The 25674-nt window shown below is 46.2% G+C and overlaps 1 protein-coding gene and 1 long non-coding RNA gene across 14 annotated transcripts; one reads left to right on the forward strand and one right to left on the reverse strand.

The window, feature by feature from the left end:
* LOC104673980 lies at positions 1-24932 on the forward strand. Of its 13 annotated transcripts, none has more exons than XR_004055896.1 (8): positions 8-598; positions 3007-3150; positions 7517-7684; positions 9010-9076; positions 9813-9883; positions 11912-13452; positions 23288-23387; positions 23895-24932. XR_004055896.1 is itself a non-coding variant. In XM_030926384.1 (3 exons), the coding sequence occupies exons 1-3, from the start codon at positions 458-460 to the stop codon at positions 7233-7235; spliced, it is 657 nt and encodes a 218-aa protein (XP_030782244.1). In that variant the 5' UTR covers positions 1-457; the 3' UTR covers positions 7236-7256. The 13 variants fall into 13 exon arrangements, 1 of the variants encoding a protein (XP_030782244.1); XR_004055892.1 differs by lacking the exon at positions 23288-23387 and adding an exon at positions 11151-11301 and having other exon boundaries at positions 12-598; XR_004055891.1 differs by lacking the exon at positions 23288-23387 and having other exon boundaries at positions 16-598; positions 11912-12042; positions 12164-13452.
* LOC115895785 lies at positions 22367-23896 on the reverse strand. The gene is made up of 2 exons (XR_004055901.1): positions 23691-23896; positions 22367-23616 (listed from the first exon to the last, which is right to left on the reverse strand). It is a non-coding gene; the product is annotated as an uncharacterized LOC115895785 (long non-coding RNA).
* Positions 24933-25674: the final 742 nt, after the last annotated feature.

Genomic DNA, 25674 nt, shown 5'->3' on the forward strand with positions numbered 1-25674 from the left:
TACAGTTCACATTATCCCTGAGCTCTTATACTGCCTTTGTATTACTGAGGATTACAACGCTAATGCTCTGTGTCTTAAGACTGATGGTGGATGAATGTCTCAGCATGTCGAATACCAGTATGGCCTTTAAGGATGATGTTTACTATAATAAATAATCTGAGATAGCTTTTAATAACTTAGGTGTTCATCCATGCTGACTAATCTCCTGTACACAATTCCTAGGTGACCATAGTTTCTCTGGTCCTACAATCACTTCATCTTCCATAAGGCAGATATGTTGTCCATTTTCTTAAATAATTACAATGTGAGTGTTTATAGCAATGGCAGGATTAAGTATATACTACACAAAATGTGTACTGGAAGTATTAATCCCTGGGATTCCTATGAGGCAAAAGGAGAAGCCAACTAAAAAATTTATTTTTCCAGATGTCAGAAGAGAAAGCATACATGCTTAGGCATGAAACAATTCTGCAAAAAAAGGATGAATTTCCTCCATCACCCAGATTTATACTTAAGAGTCAGACGAAGTCACCTGGTTAAAGATGCTCTGCGTCAATTAAGTCAAGCTGAAGCCACTGACTTCCGCAAAGTATTAGTGGTACAGTAACAAGTCTCATTGAACATTTTTACTTCTGTGGGAGGGATGCATTCATATGATGTAATAAATGCTCTCTTAAAAGAGCCTGCATTTGCAGCTGTGGTTATCAATCTTTTGGTTTCCAGAATTCCCCTCTTACCCTTCAGAGAATAGCAATGGGATGCTTAATTGCACACTGGGCTATGAGTTAACTATTAGTTACTGATGACTACAAAAATGCTGCATAATGAAACATCTCAAAACTTAATGGTTCAAAATGACAATAATTTATTTTACAGATCTGCAGTTCAGTGGAGGACCTGCTGGGCTAGGCTGAACTCATCTGGGTGGCTTTGCAAATTTTGTCTGAGATTGTGTACATGTCTGGGAGTTGGCTAGGGATTGGCTGACCTAGGCCTGGCTGGAGCAATTTAGCTCTGCTTCCTATGTCTTTCATTCTCCTCCTGGGGCAAGCAAGCATGTTCTTCCCACAGTAGTGCCAGAGGTGCAAGATAGCAAGACCAAACATTGCTTTAGTCAAAGCAGTCATAAAGCTGAACCTAAGTCAAAGGCTAGGGAAATACACACAGCCTCTTCAGTGGGAGGAACTGCAAAGTCATATGCAGAAGACATGGATCCCGGAGGGGTGAAGAATTGGGGCTCTAATGCAATCAAACTGCTAGAGGAAGGGATATTTTTCCTACATGTTGGCTCTAGTTTCATCAGTTAAGACCTTCCACTATATGAGTTTCAATTCTAGCCATCCTTCCTTTTATCCTTTGTGGGTGCTTATAGGGTTTTTATTGTGTGGTATCTCAGGTTATTTGCCCTCTTGAGGCTATAGAATAATGACTAGCTCTGTAGGCAAGAGCTGCAGTCTGTCCAGAAGGGAGTGGATTTTCTTGATGTCAGCCGTGAGAGGAAGAGTTGGGCTGTTAGAGAAAAAATCGGAACCTGGGAAGTGGGACTCAGATAAAAAGGGATTTTCCCAGCATGTGACTCCAATGGAAAACAAAAACTACTGTATAAACCAGACTTTCTAATTATATGTCTCCCTTCATACCTATTTTTCTTTAAATCTTAACTGTAAGGAAATCAGTAGAAAAGTATTCCCCTTATAGGAGATGACCAAGGGGTAAAAAAAAAAGTAAACTTCAAGCCAGATCAAATAAAAATACAGACTCTGAACAAGGGCAAGGTTGTCAGGGCCCACCATGAGTGAGTCTAACTGTGGCATGGACAGGCTAGTATAAATGAGCAGAAATAGGAAAATCAGAAGTAGGCTTAATTTGTTATCAGGATATTCAGAAGGGAAAGTGGGACAGGCCCTTAAACATGATGGTCTGTTGACTGAAGCAGCAGTAGACAAGATTTCCCAGGCAAAGAGAGTAGAGAGAGACCCAAATTCCAAGAAACAAAAATGAGTGGTGCTTATCGTTAAAAGATAAAAGTAAATTACCCAAAAAAAGGATGTAGAAAAGTAGTTAGAGACGTGGGGGAAAACCAGGATAGTACATAGCCATAAAGTCCTAAGGTAGAGAAAGCTTTTAAAAAGAGGAACTGGGGCCAGGCGTGGTGGCTCACGCTTGTAATCCCAGCACTTTGGAGGGGCCGAGGTGGGCGGATTACCACCTGAGGTCAGGAGTTCGAAACCAGCCTGCCCAACATGGCAAAACCACATCTCTACTAAAAATACACAAACTAGCTGGGTGCAGTGGTGGGTGCCTGTAATTTCAGCTACTCGGGAGGCTGAGGCAGGAGAATGGCTTGAACCTGGGAGGTCGAGGTTGCAGTGAGCTGAGATCGTGCCATTGCACTCCAGCCTGGGCAGCAGAGTGAGACTCCATCTCAAAAAATAAATAAATAATAAATAAATAAATAAATAAATAAAAAGAGGGACTGGTTAATGCTGATTTCTCATCTGAGAGCTATGGGCAATCTGCTCTGCTGGTTCCTGAAAAGGTCTCATGCCCAGGCATACTGGGAGGGCTGTTTTGCAGAAGCCCAAATAAGAGTAGAGACAGGAAAAAACAAATACCTGTTGACTGGAGCCAAGGCTGTGAAGTCTGAATGATGAGATGGACAACAAGATAGAATAACCAGGGAATTTAGGGGCCCAAGGGTTTGAAGCACATCAAAATTTGGTTTGAGATACTGGTCAATGCAACTGGTAAATGCTAACTCTCGCTAGAATCCCCCTTCACTTGGTCCATGTGGCAGTGTAAAGGATGCATACAACAATCTGAGAATAAATAGATTCACGGCCTCCACTGCTCAGCAGCAAACTGAGGGAAGACAGATTGCAAGGAGGTAAGGGCTATGTGATTCTAGTAATTCTAGAGCCTGCAGGAATGGAGGTTTAAAATTTTCATAAAGTTCAAAACACTGTATTTTAAGTCAGGATCTGGGACTATGTTCTCTTTCCTTAGGTTGAATTTATTGAAGAAATTCATCCTGAGTCTGGAGGGGTTAGTTCAGAGTTCTTCCACTGTATGTTTGAAGAGATGACCAAGCCAGAATATGGAATGTTCATGTATCCTGAAATGGGTTCCTGCATGTGGTTTCCTGCCAAGGTAAGTCTTTTATTTCTTATGTTTTTTTTCCCCTGGAACAGAAAAGGCACCCCATATACTGCAACATTAAAACCATAGATAGTGGTGTAAAATTAGGTCATATAGAGCTTTGCTACTCATATTTTGATAGTACTCATATGGGTTACAGAGTAGCAGCTATGGCATCACTTGAGAAGCTGTTAGAAAAGCAGAATCTGAGGCCCTACTCTACACCTACTGAATCAGAGCATGCATTTTATAAGATCCTTGGGTGATTCACATGCACATTACATTTTTAATGGTTTTAATAAATTATAGTTGAGATATAATAAACTGCACATATTTAAGGTGTCTAGCTTGGCTCAGCCTGGTGGTTCACACCTGTAATTCCAGGATTTTCGACACTGAGGTGGAAGGATTGCTTGAGTAGCTGGGACTACAGGCGTATGTCACACCAGGCTAATTTTTTTATTTTTAGTAGAGACGGGGTTTTGCCATGTTAGCCAGGCTGGTCTCAAACTCCTGACCTCAAGTGATCCACCTGCCTCGGCCTCCCAAAGTGTTGGGATTACAGGCGTGAGCCACCATGCCCAGCTGAAGCAACTTTTAAGAATGAAAAATTATCTCGAGGATTCTATCAGTCATTTCTGTCCTAATTTAAAACACTTGAGATTACTGCTTCTCAAAATTTAGGAAACAACCTACATATCCATCAGTAGGACAGCAGGTAAACAAATTGTAGTACAGGCTGAGCATCCTGTAATCTGAAAATCCACAATCTGAAATGCTCTAGAATCAAAAACTTTTTGAATGCCAACGTGATGCCACAAGTGGGAAATTCCACTCATAAGTATTTAATGCAAACTTTGTTTCATGCACAAAATTATTTAAAATATTGTTTGAAATTAACTTCAGGCTATGTGTATAAGGTGTATATGAACTATTAATATAAATGAATTTTGTGTTTAGACTTGGGTCCTATCCCCAAGATATCTCATTGTGTTTATGCAAATGTTCCCAATCTGAAAAACTCTGAGATCTGAAACACTGCTGGTCCCAAGCATTTCGCATAAGGGATACTGAGCAGAATCTCAGTATCCCCTTTTTGAGACTCCAACTCAAAAAAAAAAAAAAAAGAAAAGAAAAACAAAAACAGGTGATTCATGGCCAGGTGCGGTGGCTCACGCCTGTAATACCAGCACTTTGGGAGGCCAAGGTGGGAGGATTACTTGAGGTCAGGAATTTGAGACCAGCCTGACCAACCTGGCAAAACACTATCTCTACTAAAAATACAAAAATTAGCCAGGTGTGGTGGTGCACGCCTGTAATCCCAGCCACTTGGGAGGCTGAGGCAGGAGAATCGCTTGAACCTGAGAGGCAGAGGTTGCAGTGAGCTGAGATTGCACCACAGCACTCCAGTCTGGGTGACAGAGTGATACTCTGTTTCAAAATAAAAGAGGCTTAAAAAGGAAAAAAGAAAAATAATGATTCATGTCTGTGATTATTATATTTTGTAAAGGTCCTTAAAGTATAAACATTTCTTTCTTAAAGTAACAAAAAAATCGAGGCAGGCAGATCACCAGGTCAGGAGATCGCAACCATCCTGGATAACATAGTGAAACCCTATCTCTACTAAAAATACAAAAAATTAGCCAGGTGCAGTGGCATGAGCCTGTAGTCCCAGCTACTGGGGAGGCTGAGGCAGGAGAATCGCTTGAACCCGGGAGGCGGAGGTTGCAGTGAGCCAAGATCATGCCACTGCCCTCCAGCCTGGGTGACAGAGTGATTCCATCTCAAAAAAAAAAAAAAAGTAACAAAAAAATTTGTCTTCATTTCTGTATTAATAACACAGATCATGAAATTGTAATTTCATACACTATTTTAAATAATTTTGTGCATGAAACAAAGTTCGCATTAAATACTTATGAGTGGAATTTCCCACTTGTGGCATCATGTTGGCACTCAAAGTTTCTGATTTTAGAGCATTTCAGATTTTGGATTTTCAGATTACAGTTCTAAAAAGAATCACATGTTGAGCTTCTATTGTGTTATGGTTTGAATGCCCCCACCCCCTGAAATTCATGTTAAAACTTAATCCCCAATGTGGTAGTCTTGAAAAGGGGTCTTTTAGAGGCACTTGGGTCATGAGAGTTCTGCCTTCATGAATAGATTAATCCACTCATGGATTAATGAGTTAATGGATTAATGGGTTATCATGGGAGTGGAGGAGTAGAACTGGTGGCTTTGTAAGGAGGGGAAGAGAGACCTGAGCTAGCACACTCAGCCCCCTCCCCATGTGATGCTCTGTGCAGCCTCAGGACTCTGCAGAGTTCTCATCAGCAAGAAGGCCCTCACCAGATACAACCACTCAGTCTTGGACTTCTCAGCCTCCAGAACTCTAAGAAATACATTCCTTTTCTTTATAAATTACCCAGTTTCAGATATTCTGTTATAAGCAACAGAAAATGGACTAAGGCATATTTATTAGTCCTCTTTCCCATAAACTTACAAATTGTTCTTCCAAATGACAGAAAGGACAGGCGAGAGGAGGAGAAAGATGAATACATGTGAGAAAATACTGAAAGGTATTTTGTATCTTTTTGAGAACAAATGGACCCTCTAAAATATAGGAATGGCTGAGGTGTGCCAATGGTACAATTTTTTATTGGTCAATCAGCAAGCATTTATTTCATGTTTCTTGAGGTTCCTACATTGTATTAAATATTGTGGGATATTCAAATTATTACATGACACAATCCCTTTCCTCCTGAAACTCTATAGATGTAGTTATAGCAATAGGATCAACACACCAGAAACTTTACCAATTGGCTGTAAATTATAGATTGCTGACTTAATATGTAATAGTTTTTGAGAAGCATGACAGGATGGGGAAGGAAGCACTGATGTGGGATCAAAAGCCTAGAGTTCTAATCTTCAGTGATGGTGGGTGTGTCATTTAGCCTCTCTGAGATTTCTATTTCCTCACCTAGAAAATGGACATCATAATTTCTGCTCTGCCTGCTTTGCAGGGCTATTGTGAAAACAAAACAAAATAAGGTATCTGAAAGTACCATGAAAGCTTTAGGGCACTATACAAACTTAAGGGGTTCTTGGTTAGGAGAGAAAGAAATCAAGAGGGGACTGAAGTAATTGCATTTGAAAGTATAATGGAGAGGCGAAGGCCTGAGGTCGAAGGTGAAGGAATGGGATGAAATGAACCAAAGAGACACAAGTTGGGGATGGAGAGGAGGAAAATAAACCTTACACCAACCTTATGAGGTACAGATGAAGAAACTGAGGCTTAGAGAGATTACATAAATCAGCCAAGGACAGAAAACTAGTAAGTGATCGAGCCAGGATATGAGTTCAGGACTGTCTGACTCCAGAGCTCTTACTCTTAAGCATTATGCTGTACTGCTGGATAAAAAACAGAGACCAAAAGAACCCTGATTTGTATATGGCTCAGTGAAGAGATGAAATAAACTATAACCAAGGGACATAATACAAATTATGGGAAAGAAGACTGATTAGGTTTTGGGGGGCCCCTTTGTCGATTACTTGTACTTAGAACTTACTTTCAAAATTTAAATGTAATTTTAGAATTCATTCTCACAATTGCTCAAATAAATAAATATGGCAACTAGACTGCACCACAGAATATTATCTGAGTGGCCTAAAGTCATTCACCCACTAATAGTAAGGTTGGCATTGGAATTGAATCCTAAAATTTTCAGGCTGTTGATCTACTGTGCTGCGATGATAGCCTGGATAGATGGAGCCAGTGTTTCCTCTCACCCAGGACTACAAAGTGCAGACAAGACATGCCAACTTCACCAGGCCTCTTTCCTTCTTCCCCTTCTTTCTTCCACCTGCCTTCTTGGTCTCCAGCATCAGTCACCTTCCCTGACCCATATGCTCATCCCTCTAAGCACACCCAAGTTGTGGGGCTGCATTGCCGAAGGGGCTGCCACTCATGCAAGGCTCATCTAATATGCCTGGTGACCAATAAATGTGTAAAGTGCACCCTTCCTTTCTCAGTGTCATTATTCTACGTGAGTCTGAAGGGAAAGACTATAAAATTAAATGGTGAAAACCTTATTATATAAAGCTGTCTGAGCGTATTTTTTCACATTCCAGATATGCTGTTAGTAACAACGAATTCATTTATTTAATGTTCTGAACTGTGAATTTGTATTCAAAATTATGGAAGAAATTTAAGTTGTGTTATAATCTGTAGAAGAACTTCACGTTTTTATTTTCCTGAAGCCCATTTTGTTTTTAATTTTTGACTTTTAGAAAAGGGAACCACATTTTTTTACTAATCTAATTATCCCTTTGTATTACTAATTATTTATAATACCTTAGGGATTTTTTTCTTCTTTTCTAGCCTAAACTTGAGAAAAAAAAGATATTTCCTTTTTGGAATGCTGTGTGGACTATCCTTATTCAATTTAAATGTTGCTAACCTTCCTTTCCCACTGGCTCTGTATAAAAAACTTCTGGACGAAAAGCCATCATTGGAAGATTTAAAAGAACTCAGTCCTCGGTTGGGGAAGTAAGTAAATACAACCTTTTTTTCAGGACTATATCTAGTAAGTCTCAGTTGTTTAGGCATAAATAATCTTACACACAGAGAGACGGATACGGTCTTCAATTTCGATAATGTATGCTCTTGAGAGGAATTTGAATTTCAGCATGATTTATAACTGAGTAAACCTTCAAAATGGAGGAAAGCTGAATGTTCCTCTAATTATTAACTAGTAGAAGAAACAAGAGTTCTGGCCTGGTCTCTTGACTTTATCCAGGTGGAAACAGTTGCTTCAGAGAGCACAATATATACATGCATCATCACACATAAATATTTATGACTATACAAGGGTGTGTGTGTATGTGTGTAAGTCTAATAAAAAAACTGAAAATATGCTCACCCTAACTAGTAATTGAGGGAATAAATAAAAATGAGATGTCTGGCCGGGCGCGGTGGCTCAAGCCTGTAATGCCAGCACTTTGGGAGGCCGAGACGGGCGGATCACGAGGTCAGGAGATCGAGACCATCCTGGCTAACACGGTGAAACCCCGTCTCTACTAAAAAATACAAAAAACTAGACGGGCGAGGTGGTGGGCGCCTGTAGTCCCAGCTACTCGGGAGCCTGAGGCAGGAGAATGGCATAAACCCGGGAGGCGGAGCTGCAGTGAGCTGAGATCTGGCCACTGCACTCCAGCCCAGGAGACAGAGCGAGACTCCATCTCAAAAAAAAAAAAAAAAAAAAAAATTACATGTCATTTTTCTACTTACAGATTGACACTTGTTAAAAAGTTTTTCTTACAGTGTTGGCAAAAAACTGGGGGAAAGGACTCTCTCTTCTTGTGTACTGTTAGTGGAAGAATATATTAGCTAGATGCATGCTAGAGCAGGGTTTCTCAGCCTTGGCAATACTGACCTTTTGGCCTGTTTAATTCTTTGTTGTGGGAGACTGTCCTGGGCACTGTGGGATGTTTAGCAGCATTTGGGGTCACACCCACTGGATGCCAGTAGCAACCTTCCCTCCAAGTGTGACAACCAAAGATGTCTCCAGACTTTGCTGAATGATCCCTAGGGTACAAAGTCATTCCTGGTTCAGAATCACTGTCTAGAGGAAACAGCTCATTTTTGTAATTTTCATGAAGATGTAGCAGTGTCTATGTGGTAACAGTGGTCCAACAAATAAAACTGTAAATAGAGGTAAACTCTAGGGAAAGGGAGTGAGAAGATGGAGGATAGGAATTTTATATTATATTTTATACATTTCTATATTGTTCACAATTTTTTTCCATTGAAAATTACTTGTGAAACTTTATAAGATCAATAAATACAATTTTTAAAACCAAAATCTTCATTAGGAGTTTGCAAGAAGTTCTAAATGATGATGCTGATGACATTGGAGATGCGCTTTGCATACGCTTTTCTGTGAGTACTAATGAAAGTCAGATTATAGTTTAACTTTAATCTGTTTCTAAAAAATAATCTTTATTATAGTATCTTAAATTTGGGATTCCTTTTTCTTTATTGAGGCAGAGTCTCACTCTGTCACCCAGGCTGGAGTGCAATGGCATGATCTTGGCTCACTGCAACCTCTGCCTCCTGGGTTCAAGTGATTCTCCTGCCTTAGCCTCCTAAGTAGCTGGGACTATGGGCATGCGACACCATGCCTGGCTAATTTTTGCATTCTTTGTAGAGACAGGTTTTTGCTATGTTGGCCAGGCTGGTCTCTAACTCCTGGCCTCAAGTGATCCACCTGTCTCAGCCTCCCAAAGTGCTAGGATTACAGGGATGAGACATTGTGCCTGGCCCGTGGGATCCCTTTTTAAAAAGAGATTTTATTTCTGTACTGCAAGACTTTCCCCTTATCTTCTTCTCATGTCTATATACTCGCAAATAAAGTGAAGCTGTGGTGATCATTCAACTAGTGTAAATAATGTAACAACTAAATGATAATTTAGGCATGAAAGCAATGTATAACATGTACTAGGAAGGCATTTTTTGCTTTCCATGTATTTAAAAGGTTGAACTACATAAAAAATTATTTAGCTCCAAGTTATTTTCAATTATACAGGGGAAAATGTATTGGCAATAATGATATTATGGGTGGTTGATTATTCAGACTTACTTTGATGTTTGGTACCTGAAAACATTTTGGTTACAGATACATTGGGACCAAAATGATGTTGACTTAATTCCAAATGGGATCTCTATACCTGTGGACCAAACCAACAAGTAAGTTTTGACAGCCAGAATATCTGTTTTGAATATGCTGTACATAAAATGTTGTATCACTATTCTTTAAAAATGTATTTTTAAATATGGTTCATGCCTGTAATACCAGCAATTTGGGAGGCTGAGGCAGGTGGATCACTTGAGGCCAGGAGTTCACGACCAGCCTGGCCAACATGGTGAAACCCCGTCTCTACTACAAAAATTAGCCAGGTGTGGTGGCACATGCCTGTAGTCCCAGCTACTCAGGAGGCTGAGGATTGCTTGAACCCAGGAAGTGGAGGTTGCAGTGAGCCGGGATTGCTCACTGGGCAACAGAGTGAGACTCTGTCTCAAAAAAAAAAAAAAAAAAAAAAAGATATTTTAGCTTCTCAGATGATTGTTTTAGCTCCTAATCTTTTAGAAAAAAAAGAATCTTTTAAGATAAAAGAAAAGGAGAAAGAATTCAGGGTTCAATATTTCCTTTGTAGCTCTTTTTACTATTTATTCATTTAACAAATATTTTTGAGCCCCTATTTTGTACCAGACTCTATTCTAGGTGCTGGAGATACAGTAGTCAAAAAGACAGACAAAATTTGGAGCTTAAATTCCAGTGGGGCAGAAAGACAATGTACAAATGAATCATTATTATTTTTAATAGAGATGGAGTCTTGCCATGCTGCCCAGGCTGGTCTCAAATTCCTGAGCTCAGGCAGTCCTCACATCTCAGCCTCCCAAAGTACTGGGATTACAAGGGTGGGTGAGCCACTGCACCTGGCCACAAATGAATTATTACGTAATATAATGTCAGATAAGGATGAACACCCTGAAGAAAACTAAAACCCATTAAGAAACTAGGGAGTTCCAGGTGGTATGCTGGAGCTCACTAGTACCAGCTTGTGAGAGCTGACTGTTAAATTTTCAAAAATGTTAAGAGTTTATTATCAAAGTATTAGTAGCTGAAAAATCAGCCGTGGTGGGAATATTTACACCACAGAAATTGGCCAATGTTACAAATGTGTGTCCCCTTCCCTCCCCCTCCTTTTCAGAGAGCTGGTTGTTAGACATTTACCAGCACACCACTGGTTACAGGGGAAGGCAGACAAGAGTTGATTTAGATAGGCTAGTCCACAAAGGCTGCCCAAAGTGTGGGAGACAATCATGTCTGTGATGGAAATGTCCCCAGTAGCAACCCTGCCATCAGGAAATTAATCATTTAGTAGAAATTACATCCTGTAGTATAAGACAGACCTTGCAGGAATAATTTTCACAAAGTGACATGTGTTGTGAGAGGGGACAAGCAGAGGAACAGAAGGATTAACCCTGAGAAAGTCTTACTTATATTGAAATCTAATGGATGGTAGAAGTTATCAGGTAAAGAAGAAATGCTACATTCTGTGGCCTAACTACAAAAGAGAGACAACAAGACCTATGAACTAAAGGTCAGTATGGCCAGAGATGAAAATGGAAGTGGGAACTGGGCACCATGGTGTACACTTGTAGTCTCACCTACTCAGGAGGCTGTGGCAGGAGGATCACTTGAGGCCAGGAGTCGAAGTCCAGCCTGGGCAACATAGGGAGACCCCATCTCTTAAGAAAGAGAAAGAGAGAGAGAGAGAGGAAGAGAGAAAGAGAGAAAGAAAGAAGGAAAGAAGGAAAGACAGAGAGAGAACGAGAGAAGGAAGGAAGGAAGGGAGGGAGGAAGGAAGGAAGGAGAAAGAAAGAGAAAAAAAGAAAGAGAAAGAAAGAAAATGGAAGTAGGAAGAGGCTGCTTGCTGAGACTGGCAAGGTCAGATCATTGAGGGAGGAGGTAGGGCTGGGAAGGCCTGTTGATCCCTGCTAAAGAGGTTTGGAATTTACCCCAAGGGTAATGGGAAGCCTTTGATAGACTTTAAGCAAGAGAATGGCATATTCAGATTCATGTTTTAAAAAATCCTACCAACTGCAGTGAGGAAAGTGAGCCAAATAGTATTAAACCTTCTGATTATAGGATGAGCCCCAGGATGAGGCACACATCCAAGAAAAATCCATGCCTCTCCATCTTTTCCCCAGGATTGCCCTTTGGCGAGACTCCCCTTTGCGATTGCTTCACCTTCCCCGGTTCATAGAACAAACCTCTTCTTAGTCTCTTTTGTTGTCTCTTGTCTGTTCAACAAACACCCACTGTGCAGAACCATCCTCCGGTAAGGCGTCGAGTGGGGCCGTTTGGGAGCCCTTCTTCGTGGGGTGGGCACTGAAGGAACCGGGGCCCCATAAGCCCGTGCTTTTGTGGGGGCTGCCCCCTCTCCCATGGCAGGGTAACAGGCACCAGGCTGTTAAGCTGTGGATGGACAACCGCACATCGCATTGGATGTGCCTATTTCAGCACGTGGAGTTGGCCAGTGAATCCGCGGAAGTCGACACAGCCTACAGCAATGCGCGTGTCCGTGGGGAGGAAGGGTCGTCCCGCCTCCCCCCCAGGCCAGTCCTGTTGCGCCTCCTCCTGCCCCACTCTGACTTTCGGGCGCCCAGGTGTCTCTGAGGGTCGCGCCCCCATACCCTCCTCCACCCCAAGTCTTCTTCTCCCCAAGGGCCGGGCTGGGGGCCCAGGAGCGCCACAGCCCCCATGGGCCCGGGAAATTGCAGCTTCGTCATAGCTAAGCCCGCGGCGTTCAGCTTTTCCCACCACCTGGAGGATCCACTCTCCATCCGTCCTTCCCGACCTCAGGCTGAAGAGAAAACTTGGGGGCGGGGGTCGAGGAAGCTGCGCCCGGAGGCTCCCAGCGCAGCCCCAGGAGGAATCCTGCGGGGCTCGGCGCCGACAACAGCCGGAGCCGCGGGGCCTGCCCGGAGCCTCCGCGTCCAGGCGGGGTGTCCGCGTCCCAATTCCACTCCGCCATCAGCACTCCCCGCAAGTGAGGGGTTTCCACCTGCCCCGGCGTTGGCGCCCACTCACGGTCTCCCTCGCCCCCTCGGGAGACCTCCCCGCCTTCTATCCCGCCCCGCTCTGGCGCGCCCCGCAAACGATGTGACCCCGACATCCTTTGGTCTCCCCTCCCCCGGACGCTGCTCCTGCCCCTACTTGGGGAGCTCCGGGGATCTCTAAAGCCCTCAACCCGAGTCCTCCAACCCACCCGCGAGACTCGCGCACCAGCAACGCGGCCCCACCCGCAGGGACCCCGCCCACCTGTGGCGCTAACCCCGCCTCTGCGGCCTCCCCCACCGCTAGCGCGGCCCCCACCTACGACGACCCCCGCGTAGGTGCTCCTGCCCACACCCACCCCCCCAGCCAGCCCCTGCCCCGTTCCCTGCCCCTGCCCCTAGCGGCGCCCCCGCCCCTGCAGCCCCTCCCAGTGCGCTCGGGTCCCGCCCCTCACCGCCCATTGGCGCTGGGGCCGGGCTGGGTCGCGGGCGGGGCGGCGGTTCTGAGTCGGCCGCGCGCGGGCAGGGTCCCCATTGCCTGCTGCGCACCCGGACTAGCGGCTGCCCTCGGCCTCCTCGCCATGGACGCGGACGACTCCCGGGCCCCCAGGGCTCCTTGCGGAAGTTCCTGGAGCACCTCTCCGGGGCCAGCAAGGCCATCGGCGTGCTGACCAGCGGCGGGGATGCTCAAGGTGCGCGCCCCCCTCCCAGCGGCAAGGGAGGGACGGACGGAGAGGGGGAGAATAGGGCGAAGGGGATGGGGGGACGGGGCAGAAGACGGGGGAAGCGATGGGAGGACCCGGGGAAAGGTGAGGAAGCGATGGGAAGAACCGAGGAGAAGAGCGGGGAAGCAATGGGGAGAACTCGGGGGAAGCCTTTGCCCGGGAGCGGCAGGGGTACCTGCGGGGCGGCATGAGCCGGCAAGGCAGCCCCGGGGTCCTTGCTGGGTGGGGCGGAGGAGGAAGGGACATGGCGGTAGGAATCTCCATCCGGAAGATAGTGAGCTTTCCACCCCCTCCGGTTTATGTTTTAAATTGAGCCTGGCAGAGGGGTTCCCCCTAGCATGTGGAGGAAGAAACGGCGGAGGGCCGGGTCCCCGCGGGCCTCCTGTCGCCTCGTGCCCCGCGCGGCCTGGGCGGGGTCCCGGCTGCTGCAATGCGGGAGGCGGCGGGGTTGCTCTGGGTTCCCCCCTGGCGTCTCGGAGGCGGTCAGGCAACCCCTCGCGTTTCCGCGGGAGATTTTTAAAAAAGGGTTTCCTGCCCTCGCATGTGCTGTCGCCTTCCGGCTGGTGACAAAACCGAAAACTAAAATGGGTCCCAGGCCCTCCCCGCAGGCCTCCGCGGACGGGAAGGACCAGGAAGCGGGGACTCCGGGACTTCAGCAGCGCCCGGGCGCGGGCTCTGGGTTTCCCCTGCCCTGCAATGTGGAAGCGGCTCTCCAGGAGGGGCCGAGCCTGGGCCCACCTCGCGGGCCCGCCGGGAGGACATTTAACATTGAAGAGCGGGAGGTGGTGGAGACTGCGCGCCCCAGGCCCCGGGTGCACGTGAGGGCGCCGGTGCCAGACGGTGGAGCGCCCCTATCCGTGCAGCCCCTGGCGGGTAGATCGGGGCTTCCCAGACGAACCCTACCTGGGAGCCTTAGCGATAGCGCAGGCTGGAGACCCAAGGCAGCTGGGTTTTGATTTTTATTTTCCCGGTTCCTCCTGCCGCAGATGAGTGGAAAGGCCCCGATGGCGGATTTCTTCCCGTTTCGGGAGGCGCACTGCACAAGGATGGAGTGGGGATGGGCCCACAGCCCACAGCCCCGGTGACCTTCCCTTCGCCCTTGAGCGTGCCGGGCGGGCGCCAGGCGCTGCAGGTTGGGGTTAGCGTTCTAGTTAAAGGACCTCAGCATCAGCATTCCTCCTGCAGGGTTGGGTTCTCAGAGAAAGAAAACGTGATGCAGCAGAGGCTGGGATTGGAGAAATTACGAGAGTGAAGTGGAAATAGCCTGGCCAGCGTGACTTAAACCGGCCGGGAGATGTGCGAGTAGGAATGGAGCCGCCTTGGGGTCGGGATAGGACCCAGAGTGGCTTCTCAGTCAAAGGCCTTCAGAGGCAGAGGGAGCATCTTGAGTGACCTTACCTGGGCCTCGAAAGACAAGAAACCTGTGGCACGGGAAGAGGCACTGACCTCTGGAAGCCACCAGGACGGGTGGAAGGTCAGGGTTTCAAGGTTATTTTGGAATTTAGTTGCTGTGGGTCCTGCACGGTGGCTCATGCTTGTCATCCCAGTGCATTGGGAGGCCGAGGCAGGAGGATCACTTGAGCCCAGGAGTTCCAGGGCAGCCTGGACAACGTAGTGAGACTCTGTGTCTGCAAAAAATAAAAAAGAAAGAAAAAAACATTAAGATGCTGTATGTATTGGAAAGTATTTATGGGTCGTTCTTTTGAGCTCCATGTCCAAAAGCTTGCTAAATGCTCTGGGGGTTGTATGCAGGCATGTGAGATTGGATACATTGGCAGAATCGCCGTGTTCTCTGTTGCCCTGGTTTTGCCATCTGGGAGGAGTTACACGTTATGAAGGTTAGTAAGTCCCGCCTCTTTTCTTCTGGGGAAAAAGGTACTTTGGAAACCAGTATTATGTGGGAACGCGGCTTGTTGGTACAGCCTCGGGTTAATGGAGACAGCTGCCCTCAGCTCTGCAGGTAGCATCAAATACCGTGGCCTCAAGCCCACATGGGTCACACACTAGCGTGTCCCTGGGGAAGCCCGCCACGGCGGGTCGCCTGGGCATTCTTTCCCTGGCAGAGCCGAAGTCACAATTTTTTGCAGACTCTGTAAAGGCTTTACCCTTCCGAGATATAATCTCAAACCTGTTGGAGCTTTGGACGCATTTCTTTTAAGGAAGTTCACCTCAAGATGTGCTCAGAGGGCCTGTCTTGCTGCCACAGATTTACAAACCTTACAGTAAGTAGGTTATTCCTCGAGAATTTATCTGTTGTGTCCCCATTCTTTTTGCCATTTTATTCTGCTTCTATATTAGTACTTGATTTTCCTGACATAGAAGACTATTGCCTGTAGCTGGAGATCAGAGAACACATTCACATTCAAGTATCAATTTTAGGGAATTATCTGTCAGATGTGAAATTATGGTAAATTCCGTATGTTAAAATGACCATAGCTACCATTTTGTTGAAAATATTTTGTGTACTAGGAGCTTTACAATTCTTATCTCCAAGCTAGATACATGGTCCCAAGAGAGGCATGCCCTCATTTTGGAAGCGGGGAGAAACTCACAAAGAAAATAGCTTAGGTAAGGAGTGAGGTGCATATGTGATTTTGGTGGGAGAAAAAACAGATCCTAATTTCAAATATTGTACTCTCCCTTAGACCACGAAGAGTACTTATGTCTGGCTCTGTCACCAGGCTGGAGTGTGGTGGTGCCGTCACAGCTCACTGCAGCCTCAAACTCCTGGGCTCAAGTGATCCTCCTGCCTCAGCCTTCTGAGTAGCGGGGAAGACAGGAATGCACCATGATGACCAGCTAATTGTTATTATTATTATTATTTGTAGAGACAGGATCTCACTATGCTGCTGAGACTGGCCTTGAACTCCTGGCCTCCTGTAGTGAGCCTCCTGCCTTGGCCTCCCAAAGAGCTGGGATTACAGACATGAGCCATCATGTCAGCCCTCACCCTGCTTTTCAGGGGCCTTTCTTGGTGAAGCTCCTTACTCTAGTTAATGCTCAAAAGTGAGCAAAACCCAGCTTGCTCAAAATTACACAGATATTCTTTGGGTGGTTTTGTGAGGGGAACGGAAAATAACTTTTTATAGCGATAGGAGTCAAGGTGGCAAAAATGATATTAAGGCTTAATCTCAACGCGATGCACTGCTTTTCTTCCCCCAGTAGAGTTCATATTATTTAATTATAGATAAAATTGAAAATCTCTTTCCTATATTCTGACTCCCCAGGCCTTGAATGAGAAAGTATTCTTCAGGCTTTTTTTTTTTTTTTTTTTTTTTTTTCTACTTCTTTGGGTATCTTCTGTCTCAGGCTGTGGGATTTTTTTTTTTTTTTTTCCCTGCTTCTTTGGGTATCTTCTGTTGTCCCAAGACATGTCGGAAACTTAAATTGATTTTCACTCAACCTAAAATCAGCTCCGCAGCTCTGGATTGCGGACTGAACATGACTAAGTGCCCACCACCACATCACGCTGTGCCACACACCAAGAGTGACTCATTGTCTTCATCACAGGTTGTGGCTTCTGCAGGGCCTGGTGCTTGGTGGAGCTGAGTGTACTGGGAAGTCCAGGTGCATCCTTCGGGTGGGCTGGATGCGAAAGCGGCGTTCTTTTTGCCTGTGGTGACGTGAACATCAATACAGTATTTGTAGAAAGTTCACAGAAATTGACTAAGTTTCATCCTTTCCAATCCTAGTGAGAATAGTTAGTGTTTAGTGACTCTCTGTTATGTGGCAGGCCCTCAGTGATCCTGGGCACTGACTTATCCCCACTTTACACATGAGCAAGGGATGCCCGAGGTGTACCGGCTTCCCTGAGTTCACAGAGCTCCGTGATGTGGCCAGGCCCTGTGATTGCAGCAGGGAGGTTCAGGGCTGCGTGTAGCTGTGTCTTCACTGGTGTCCTTCCCGTGCCCAGCACCACGCCTGGCGCTTGACAGAAACGCAAGTGTTTGCTGCCTGCCTCCCGCCTGGAATCTCCACTGAGGAGCAGGAAACCAGGGGTTCTCGCTGTCTTCTTCATTCATGAAGTCCTTTGGAGGAATTCAATCCTCGCTAATCAAAAGTTTCCAATATCCTCAGGTCAATATGTATAAACTGTTAAGACTTCAAGATTAGTACCTTAAAACCGAAGTCAGAAGTGTGAGGGTTCAATTGACTGGATATGCATTAGGTCAATGACACACATATTTATTGGGCACCAGGCCTGAGCCCCACATGGGCACCTTTGGTGTCTGAAGCAATATTCCTTGGGTAGTTTTGTGAGGGGAACGGAAAATGACTTTTTATAGCGATAGGAGTCAAGATGGCAAAAATGATATTAAGGCTTAGTACCAATGTGATGGGCTGCTTTTCTTCCCCCAGTAGAGTTCATATTATTTAATTATAAGATAAAATTGAAAATCTCCGAAGCAATGCTTCGGAGCCCAGTAGGATGGAAGGGGAAACTGAGAACAGTGCCATTTCGCCTCACACAGCTCCGGCGCCCCTCACCGTCCTGTGCATACACATTCTTTGATGAGATCTTTTCAGTGTAAAGTGCAGTAATTAATTTTGCAAAACTTACTGGGTCTGGGAGGCAGATGATGAGTGATGGTGTCACCCTGTGGCACAGTGGGAGATTTGTGTGATGGCATCATTTTCTATGAATGCAGACCACTTTGTGTGCCATACTCGGATGACCCTTCGAAGCTGGACATTTTGTCATCTTTCAAAAGAAGCATGTTTTCCCCCTTGGTTACAGAAAACTAAAAGCTTTTGATACAGGACTCCAACCTTTTATCAGGGAGAATCAGGGCTCTTTAAATAAGCTCTACCAATCGGATGGGCCGTCAGAAGCAATTAAAATTAGAAAGATGAAGATGCAGTAACAACGTGGTCAGGGCAAACGTCAGGATACCAGATTGCACGTTCACAGTTGCGTTTCTGTTAAGAACATGCGGGTGAAAATGGAACAGAGGCCATGTGTCAGTAGTTGGGTTGCGTTTTGTGTTTCTTTTCTGCAAGCCCTTTCTGGTGTTGTGTTTGTGTTTATTAGAGAGTAGCTGCCCAGAGGCTGCCGTTTCCCTCCCCACTCCTTCATTCTCTCCATCTTCACCCCCAACTCCCAGTCCTTTGTTTGGAATTACAGTCATTGTGCTTGTCAGGATGGAAGAGGCAGCCAGACATATGGCAGACCAGAGCACTGAGAGGCAGAGACTTATTTTCTATAAATCCGCCCTGACCTGCTGTCTCGAGTGCTGAGATAGGGTCTCGGTGTTTTCCTCTGCGGAATGGAGGCATCACTCTGTCTTCTCTCCCTGTCTCTTTCTTCACTCCCCTCTTCCCTAACACACATCCACAGTGAAAGTCTTCAGAAGACAAAGAGAAAAGGCTGAAGTGTGCTAGACCCCCCCCACAGGGCCTATTTGCTGTCTTCCCAGCTTCCATGTGCCCAGAGCGCTGGGGGAGCCTTCGGAGGTGCAAATCCCCTGAATGTGTGTCTGAGTGAGGCTCCGACTCTCACGGGGAGGGCGCCAGTGCTGCGGGTCCCCCTGTGGCCAGTGGGGCGGTTTGCAAATCCTGCAGATCAGCTTCTCCACTTCTCCAGGTTTCTCCAACGTGAGATGCTCCCAGGAGTCCGGTGGGATTGTTTTCTGACTTTGACCAGGATTTTGACGGAGAAGATTCATTAATATAGGACCCCTTGTCTTAACGTACATATATAAATGATCTGAAGTTTTCTGAATGGAAATGATTGAAAGGGTGGCATGCAGTAGCCTCGGGGAGTCATTCTTTCATATCTTTTCAGCTGTGCCTTACTATGATTAAGATTTGTTTCTGTTTGGGGGGGTTTTTCTTGAGATGGAGTCTCCCTCTGTTGCCCAGCCTGGAGTGCAGTGGCTTGATCTGGGCTCACTGCAACCTCTGCCTCTCAGGTTCAAGCGATTTTCCTGTTCCAACCTCCCAAGCAGTTGGGATTATAGACATGCGCCACCATGCCCACCTGAATTTTTTTTTTTTTTTTTTTTTCTTAGTAGAGGTGGGGTTTCACTGTGTTGGTCAGGCTGCTCTCGAACTCCTGACCTCAAGTGATCCACCTGCCTCGGCCTCCCAAAGTGCTGGGATAGCAGGCTTGAGCCACCACCCCCAGCCTTATTTCTGTGTTTCTGTAATCATTGCGCACATTAACGGACCGCCTTCGGTGAGTCAGGGCAGGCTTTAGGCAAAAGAACCAAGCCCTCTCCGCCCCTGCGGCTCTCAGTCCTGCGGTGAGGCGCGGGTACAATGTATCTATAGCCGGACCTGAGAAGAAAAGCTCTGTCTTATGAAAGGGCCCAGGGAAGCCTCTGGTTGGGGCCCTTTGACCTGACCGAGGGTGGGAGGAGGAATCAGTGAGGAGGGTGGGCCAGTGGAGGACTTTGGATTTGCCTTGGGGCAACTGGGAAGCAGGTGGAGGGAAGCAGACTGACTGTCTCCGATAGGGTGGCTTTGTGGAGAGGACAGGAGGGGAGGTCGTGAGTTTAGGGTCTCACAAGGAGTGGCCACAGATGGAAGGTTATGGGGTGGGGCATGTGGCAGGGCAGCCCTGTGCCCACAGACACCCACCGAGGAGACCCAGGGACTTGAGTGTGTCGGGCGTGGGGTAAATGGGCACTCAGCTATTACAGCTGGAAGGCAGAGCATGTGAGCTGCGGCAGACACGGGCAGATGGGGGTAAAAGGAGAGTCTTCACAGCAGTGCTTAGAATAGCAGAGAAAGTGGGGAAAACCAGCAAAAACCTATCAATAGTAGATTAATGAATCCATTATGGCACCTGGAATGGAAGGAATTTTTGTCAGCGTTTAATAAGGAGCTTTGTGCTGGTTGAAAGTCAAGAGGTGCACAGTACACTCAAGGGCAGTATTGAAGAGCCGGATCCAGAGCAGCTCTTCACAGCGATCCCCCTGGGGCCAGAGGGGCAGTTTGCAAATCCAAGCAGATCCACTTCTTGGAGGTTTCTCCAATGGGAGCATCTCCCAGGATTGAGGCTTGCATGGGTGGCCTGTGTTATGTATGCAATTTTAAATGATCTAGTTACCACATTAAAGAAAGGCATGCCGGGAGGGGGTGACACTGGGTGCCATGACTCACACCTGCAATCCCAGCACTTCGGGAGCCCAAAGTAGGTGGATCACTTGAGCCCAGGAGTTTGAGGCCAGCCTGGGCAACATGGCGAGACCCAGTCTCTACAAAAAATACAAAACAATTAGTTGGATGTGGCGGTGCACACCTACAGTCCCAGTCCCGTGGGAGATTAATGTGGGAGGATTGCCTGAGCCCAGGAGTTGGAGGCTGCAGTGAGCTGTGACTGCACCGGTTCACTCCAGCCTGGGCAACAGAGTGAGACCCTATCTAAAAAAAAAAAAAAAAATAAAAAAAAAACACTATATTTTCTATTCAGCTATTTTGATAACAGTTACTGTGTTATTAATATTTTACACTGTTTTCCATACTAAGTCTTTGAAACCCAGTGTGTAAAGAATCTTCAAGTACATCTGCATGTGGACGGGACACTCATGGCCAGTGGCTCCTCTGAGGGACAGTGTGGTCATGGCGATGGGTGACGTGTCCTGCCTGTATGTCGAAGGTCCCTGTGGGTGTTTCGCCGAGAGGCCCTGAGGGATGTGCAGGGAGGGCCGCACCGTCCCAGCCACGCAGAGGACCCTGGAATGCAGCACGCTGCCAGCGGCGTCCCCCCCCCCGCCCCTCTGCTGCCTGAGCTCTTTCCCAGATGTCCACTTAGCTAACCTCCCTCACCTTCTTTCCCTTTTCCTTCTTTCCCCAAACATCACTCTCAGGCAGGTCTGCAGGCTCTCCGATTGTCAATGCAGCCCATATCCATCCTCCACACTCTTAAACCCCCACCCCACTTGTTATTTTTCTCCTCAGTGCTTACGGCCATCCACCCCTGGGCATCATGCATTTGTTCACTGTGTTTCTTGCTTTCGCGTCTCTCCTGATCGGAACAAGCTCCGCCGGGACCAGAGGCTTTCCATTTTGTCACCGATGCATCCACATAGCGCCCGGTAGAGATGGCACTTGGGGCACCTGAGGTGGACAGTGGGCCAGTGGTTGAGCCCTACAGATTTATCTCAAGCCCTCCCCTGACCCTACCGGAAGACATGGTGGTCTGCACAGTCCACATAGTCAGAGAGGCCCCCTGGCTCGGTGACTTTGAACCGGCGGGGGTGGGGAGGGGGGAACAGCACCGTTGACAGAATCCCCCCTTGGGATCCCACCTCCCCCTGCCTACATAATCCCTACATTATCAAAGGAGAGACCCCTAGAAGGAGGTTTGGCAGCAGGAGTGAGATCAGTGCAGTGTAAGCTCATTTTCTGACAAACCAGTGGGAGGAGTCGGCAAACTGACTTTATTTCTCAAAAAGAATGTATGCATCGAAATTAACAAGTGAGTGATCAGCAGTGTGGGAAAATTCAGGAAAAGCAGTTCAGTGCTGTGAGAGAGGGTGAGGCAGGGAGCTTTATTACTCCAGACAACGGAGGAGGTAAAAGGATAGACCTAGATTATTTCATTAGAGTTCATCTTTTTTTTTTTTTTTTTTTTTTGAGATGGAATCTCGCTGTTACCCAGGCTGGAGTGCAGTGGTGCAATCTCAGCTTACTGCAACCTCCGCCTCCCGGCTTCAAGCGATTCTCTTGCCTCCCAAGTAGCTAGGACTACAGGCGCATGCCACCACGGCTGGCTCAATTTTCTTTGTATTTTCAGCAGAGACGAGTTTCACCCTGTTAGCCAGGATGGTCTCAATCTCCTGACCTCATGATCTGCCTTCCTTGGCCTCCTAAAGCGCTGGGATTACAGGCATGAGCCATTGCGGGCAGCCTATTCCTTACTTTTTTTTAAAAAAAAAATACAATTTAGATTTTATCAGAGCAGAATCCCAGGAAGCTGAGATTTGTAAACTGGGAAATCCAGCTCCTCCAAGTAGCCAGGAAATAAGGGTGACCTAAGTCATTCTTGCTAGGCCCTTTTGTGGGCAGTGGATGACTGTGACTCAAGGAAGAAGCCATCTTGTGACTCTCTTACCTGCACTGTGGTTTAGTAAGAAGCTGTTAAAAATTATGTCATATGAAGAAAGTGATTTAATAATTGGTCAGAGTAATGACCACATATTTCCTATGTAACCACTCCCTCATTATCTCCAACTTTATCTTTGGTTCTCATGACAAGATTATCACTTCCCAGAAAACTGGGGTTTTTGCAAATTACGAGGAGGTGTTTTTCCAATGGTAAGGTTCTTCATTGGTAGGAAGATGTTTTCTCCTGGAAATCCTTAGGAAAGTTATTTGATTCTTGGGTTGGGCTCCCAAAACCAAAAGAAAACGAGATGGATTATCCCCAGGAGACCTCAGTGTTTTTTCACTGAGCTTCAGAAAAGCTAGTTCCTCAAATCCCTGAATGAGTAGTTGAAAGCAACAGCAATGGCCATTCCCCTGTCAGGTATCCCCAGGATACCTGAGCTATAAGGACAATCTAGTTTGAGCGTGGAGTGAAAGACACTGAAACTGCCCTTTGTCCCAAATGGATCTCATAACAAAGTGAAAAACTGACTAGTTAGAGTGATGCTGTGTTGCCTTTTTTGCAAACCTCTGTAGTGTCTGGCTCAGAGGTGAAGCTGGACTCCCCCATCTGCTCTGTATCCAGCTTGCTGTGTGTCACACACCTCACCACGCAGCCTCTAGAAAGTACACCATGGACTTGGGCAAGAATGAGTAAAAAAGACAATGTGTTGATAGTGGTATGAAAATAGCGTTTCTCTCGCTGCAGATCATAGATGGGGGTCGTCAGACAGGGTCTGAGACCTGCTGGGAAGAACAGCAGCCTGGCCCTGCTGCCCCCTGGCTTCTGCTCCCAGCACTGACCCCAGGTAATCCAAGAACATGTCACCTATAATGAGAATGTTAAATAAAAATCAACCATCTTCCAGATGTGTCTATATCATGGTACTGTACATGGGTAAGGTAAGCTGAACACAACATAAAAAAGGAAGAAAACTTACAACCCCTCCCTTCATCTCATTAAAGACGACTCCTTTAAAGACCAAGGGTGTCTGGGGGTCGCTAGGATTCTCGTGTTCCAGCCGCCATCCTTCCTGCCTGAGGACAAATAATTATAAGCTGACAGTGACTCAAATACTAAAGTCTGCATCAACTAATCACTCATGACATACCAGAAATCCAGCTCGTGTAAACATGGGAAAAAGGTGGCGTCCAAATACACCGAGAGGAGATTCTGAAAGTCTTTGGGATTTTGTGTGGAAAATGGATACCGAGTATAATCACTAGCTGGGTACAAATGAAAAGTGAAATTGTAAAATAGAACAGATTTCTACTAAAATTATTGAATCTCAAGCCTCATTTCCCCTTTGTCCTAGGACAGTAAGTTGCAGTTATTCTTGAGATGGGGCAGTGGCTCCATGCTCTGGCCCCCGACCGCAGCAGCTGTCCCAACTAATCACCCCGAGTGCTGGCTTTCCCATCCGGTCTCAGGATCTGCACTCGACGGGCACCAGGGCTTTCTTCAGCGAACATCTGAACTCTCTCAAGTGTCTCCAGAGACTTTCACACATCTACAAAGACAACCTCATTCTGTAAGAGCGTGGATTTAACCTGCTCTTCGATGTCACTCCTTCACAGAGTGCACTGTTCATTGCCACCCTCTCCACTAGTGTCAGCCTTACTAAAAGTCAAACATCAACGTTAGTGGTAACTCTGGAGGCCTGGCATTGTAGCGATATCCCCAAGAGAAAGTTGTTTTCAACCTTTCTGGGAAAAGTTCACTTCCCTTTTATTAAAACACTAGTTTTTATAATCTCGCTACCATGCGGCTTTCCTAAAGGATGAAATTTCTAACGCCCTTCAACTAGAGAGGGGTAAAAATTATTCTAGAACATTAATTGCCCACTCCTCTCATCCCTTCTCAGAAACTAACTGAATTCCAGTGGGTGCCTGGCAAACCCAAACACGGTTTCCGTTCAGGATGCTGGTCTTACCTGTGAAGGAGTTCGTGAACTTGGACAGGGACCGGTTCAACATTTTGAAGAAAGGGTCTCTGCACGGTTATTTCCGAGACCCACAAAGGATGGTATGCTCAAGAATGTGAGGAACACCTGTACTGTCCATGGGAGTGGAGCGGAACTGCACGCTAGGGAAGAAGGAACGGCACGCTAGGGAAGGGGAGGAACAAGGAACGGAAGGCCAGAGAAGGGGAATGGAATGGAACGCTGGGGAAGGAGAATGACTAGAATGCAAAACGTTCATCTTAGTGCTGTGGACACAGTTCCCAGATGCATCATCACCTCAGGCTACTAGAAATCATCATTCTGACACCACAATCCTCTGACACAGGGTTTCCCAACTCTAATGTAAATCATTGATTCAGACTATAAAATTGTATTTTGATGAGATTGTAAGTCCGTGTAAGCTTTTGCTTATTTTTCAAGATGCTCTGTCAATAAAAATACTAGTGAGATGGTATTTTAAACCACGTAATGTACAGTCAGTGCTTTACATCAAGCTTGTCTAACCCACAGCCTGCAGTCTGCATGCTCAGGACGACCTGGAATGCAGCCCAACGCAATCCCTACACTTTCTTAAAACATTGAGGTCCTTTATTTATAATTTTAACTCATCAACTGTCCTTAGTGTTGGTGTATTTTATGTGTGGCCTAAGACAGTTGTTCTTCCGTTGTGGCACAGGGAAGCCAAAAGATTGGACATCCCTGATTTAAATAAAACATTCAAGACCATGTTCTTACAATGCACCATGTACCTGAACAGATTATTCGTGTCTTCTCTGGCCAGGTGTAAATACCTGGCTCCTGTGTCACTGTGGCTGAGCTTCACTGCCGTCAGGAACAGCTCAGGAACAGATGTCACTTGAGTTAACCAGAAAAACACAACCAGTTAAACTTAGACAAAATGGCCTTTGAAATGGTGATCTTCGACACCCTGAGAAAACTGGCTTTTCTGCCTGAAATTGGATGATGCCAGGAAGCCAGTATTTCAGAGCTAGAGAGAACAGAACCATCCTGTCCAAGTCCCTTATCCTACAAACAAGGAAAGTAAGACTTAAAAAAGGCAGGTGAGAATGTGTGTGTATATATATATATATTTTTTTTTTTTTTTTTTTTTTTGAGACGGAGTTTCGCTCTG

Source organism: Rhinopithecus roxellana, unplaced genomic scaffold (genome assembly GCF_007565055.1).
Source record: "Rhinopithecus roxellana isolate Shanxi Qingling unplaced genomic scaffold, ASM756505v1 contig2434, whole genome shotgun sequence".
Lineage (NCBI taxonomy): Eukaryota > Metazoa > Chordata > Mammalia > Primates > Cercopithecidae > Rhinopithecus > Rhinopithecus roxellana.

Bases quoted from the DNA above. Each gene is read 5' to 3' on its own strand.
- LOC104673980 (XM_030926384.1), top strand. From the start codon at position 458: ATGAAACAATTCTGCAAAAAAAGGATGAATTTCCTCCATCACCCAGAT. The intron at 599-3,006 runs GTACAGTAACAA...CTCTTTCCTTAG, and splicing joins ACTTCCGCAAAGTATTAGTG to GTTGAATTTATTGAAGAAAT. The intron at 3,151-6,863 runs GTAAGTCTTTTA...TAAAATTTTCAG, and splicing joins GCATGTGGTTTCCTGCCAAG to GCTGTTGATCTACTGTGCTG.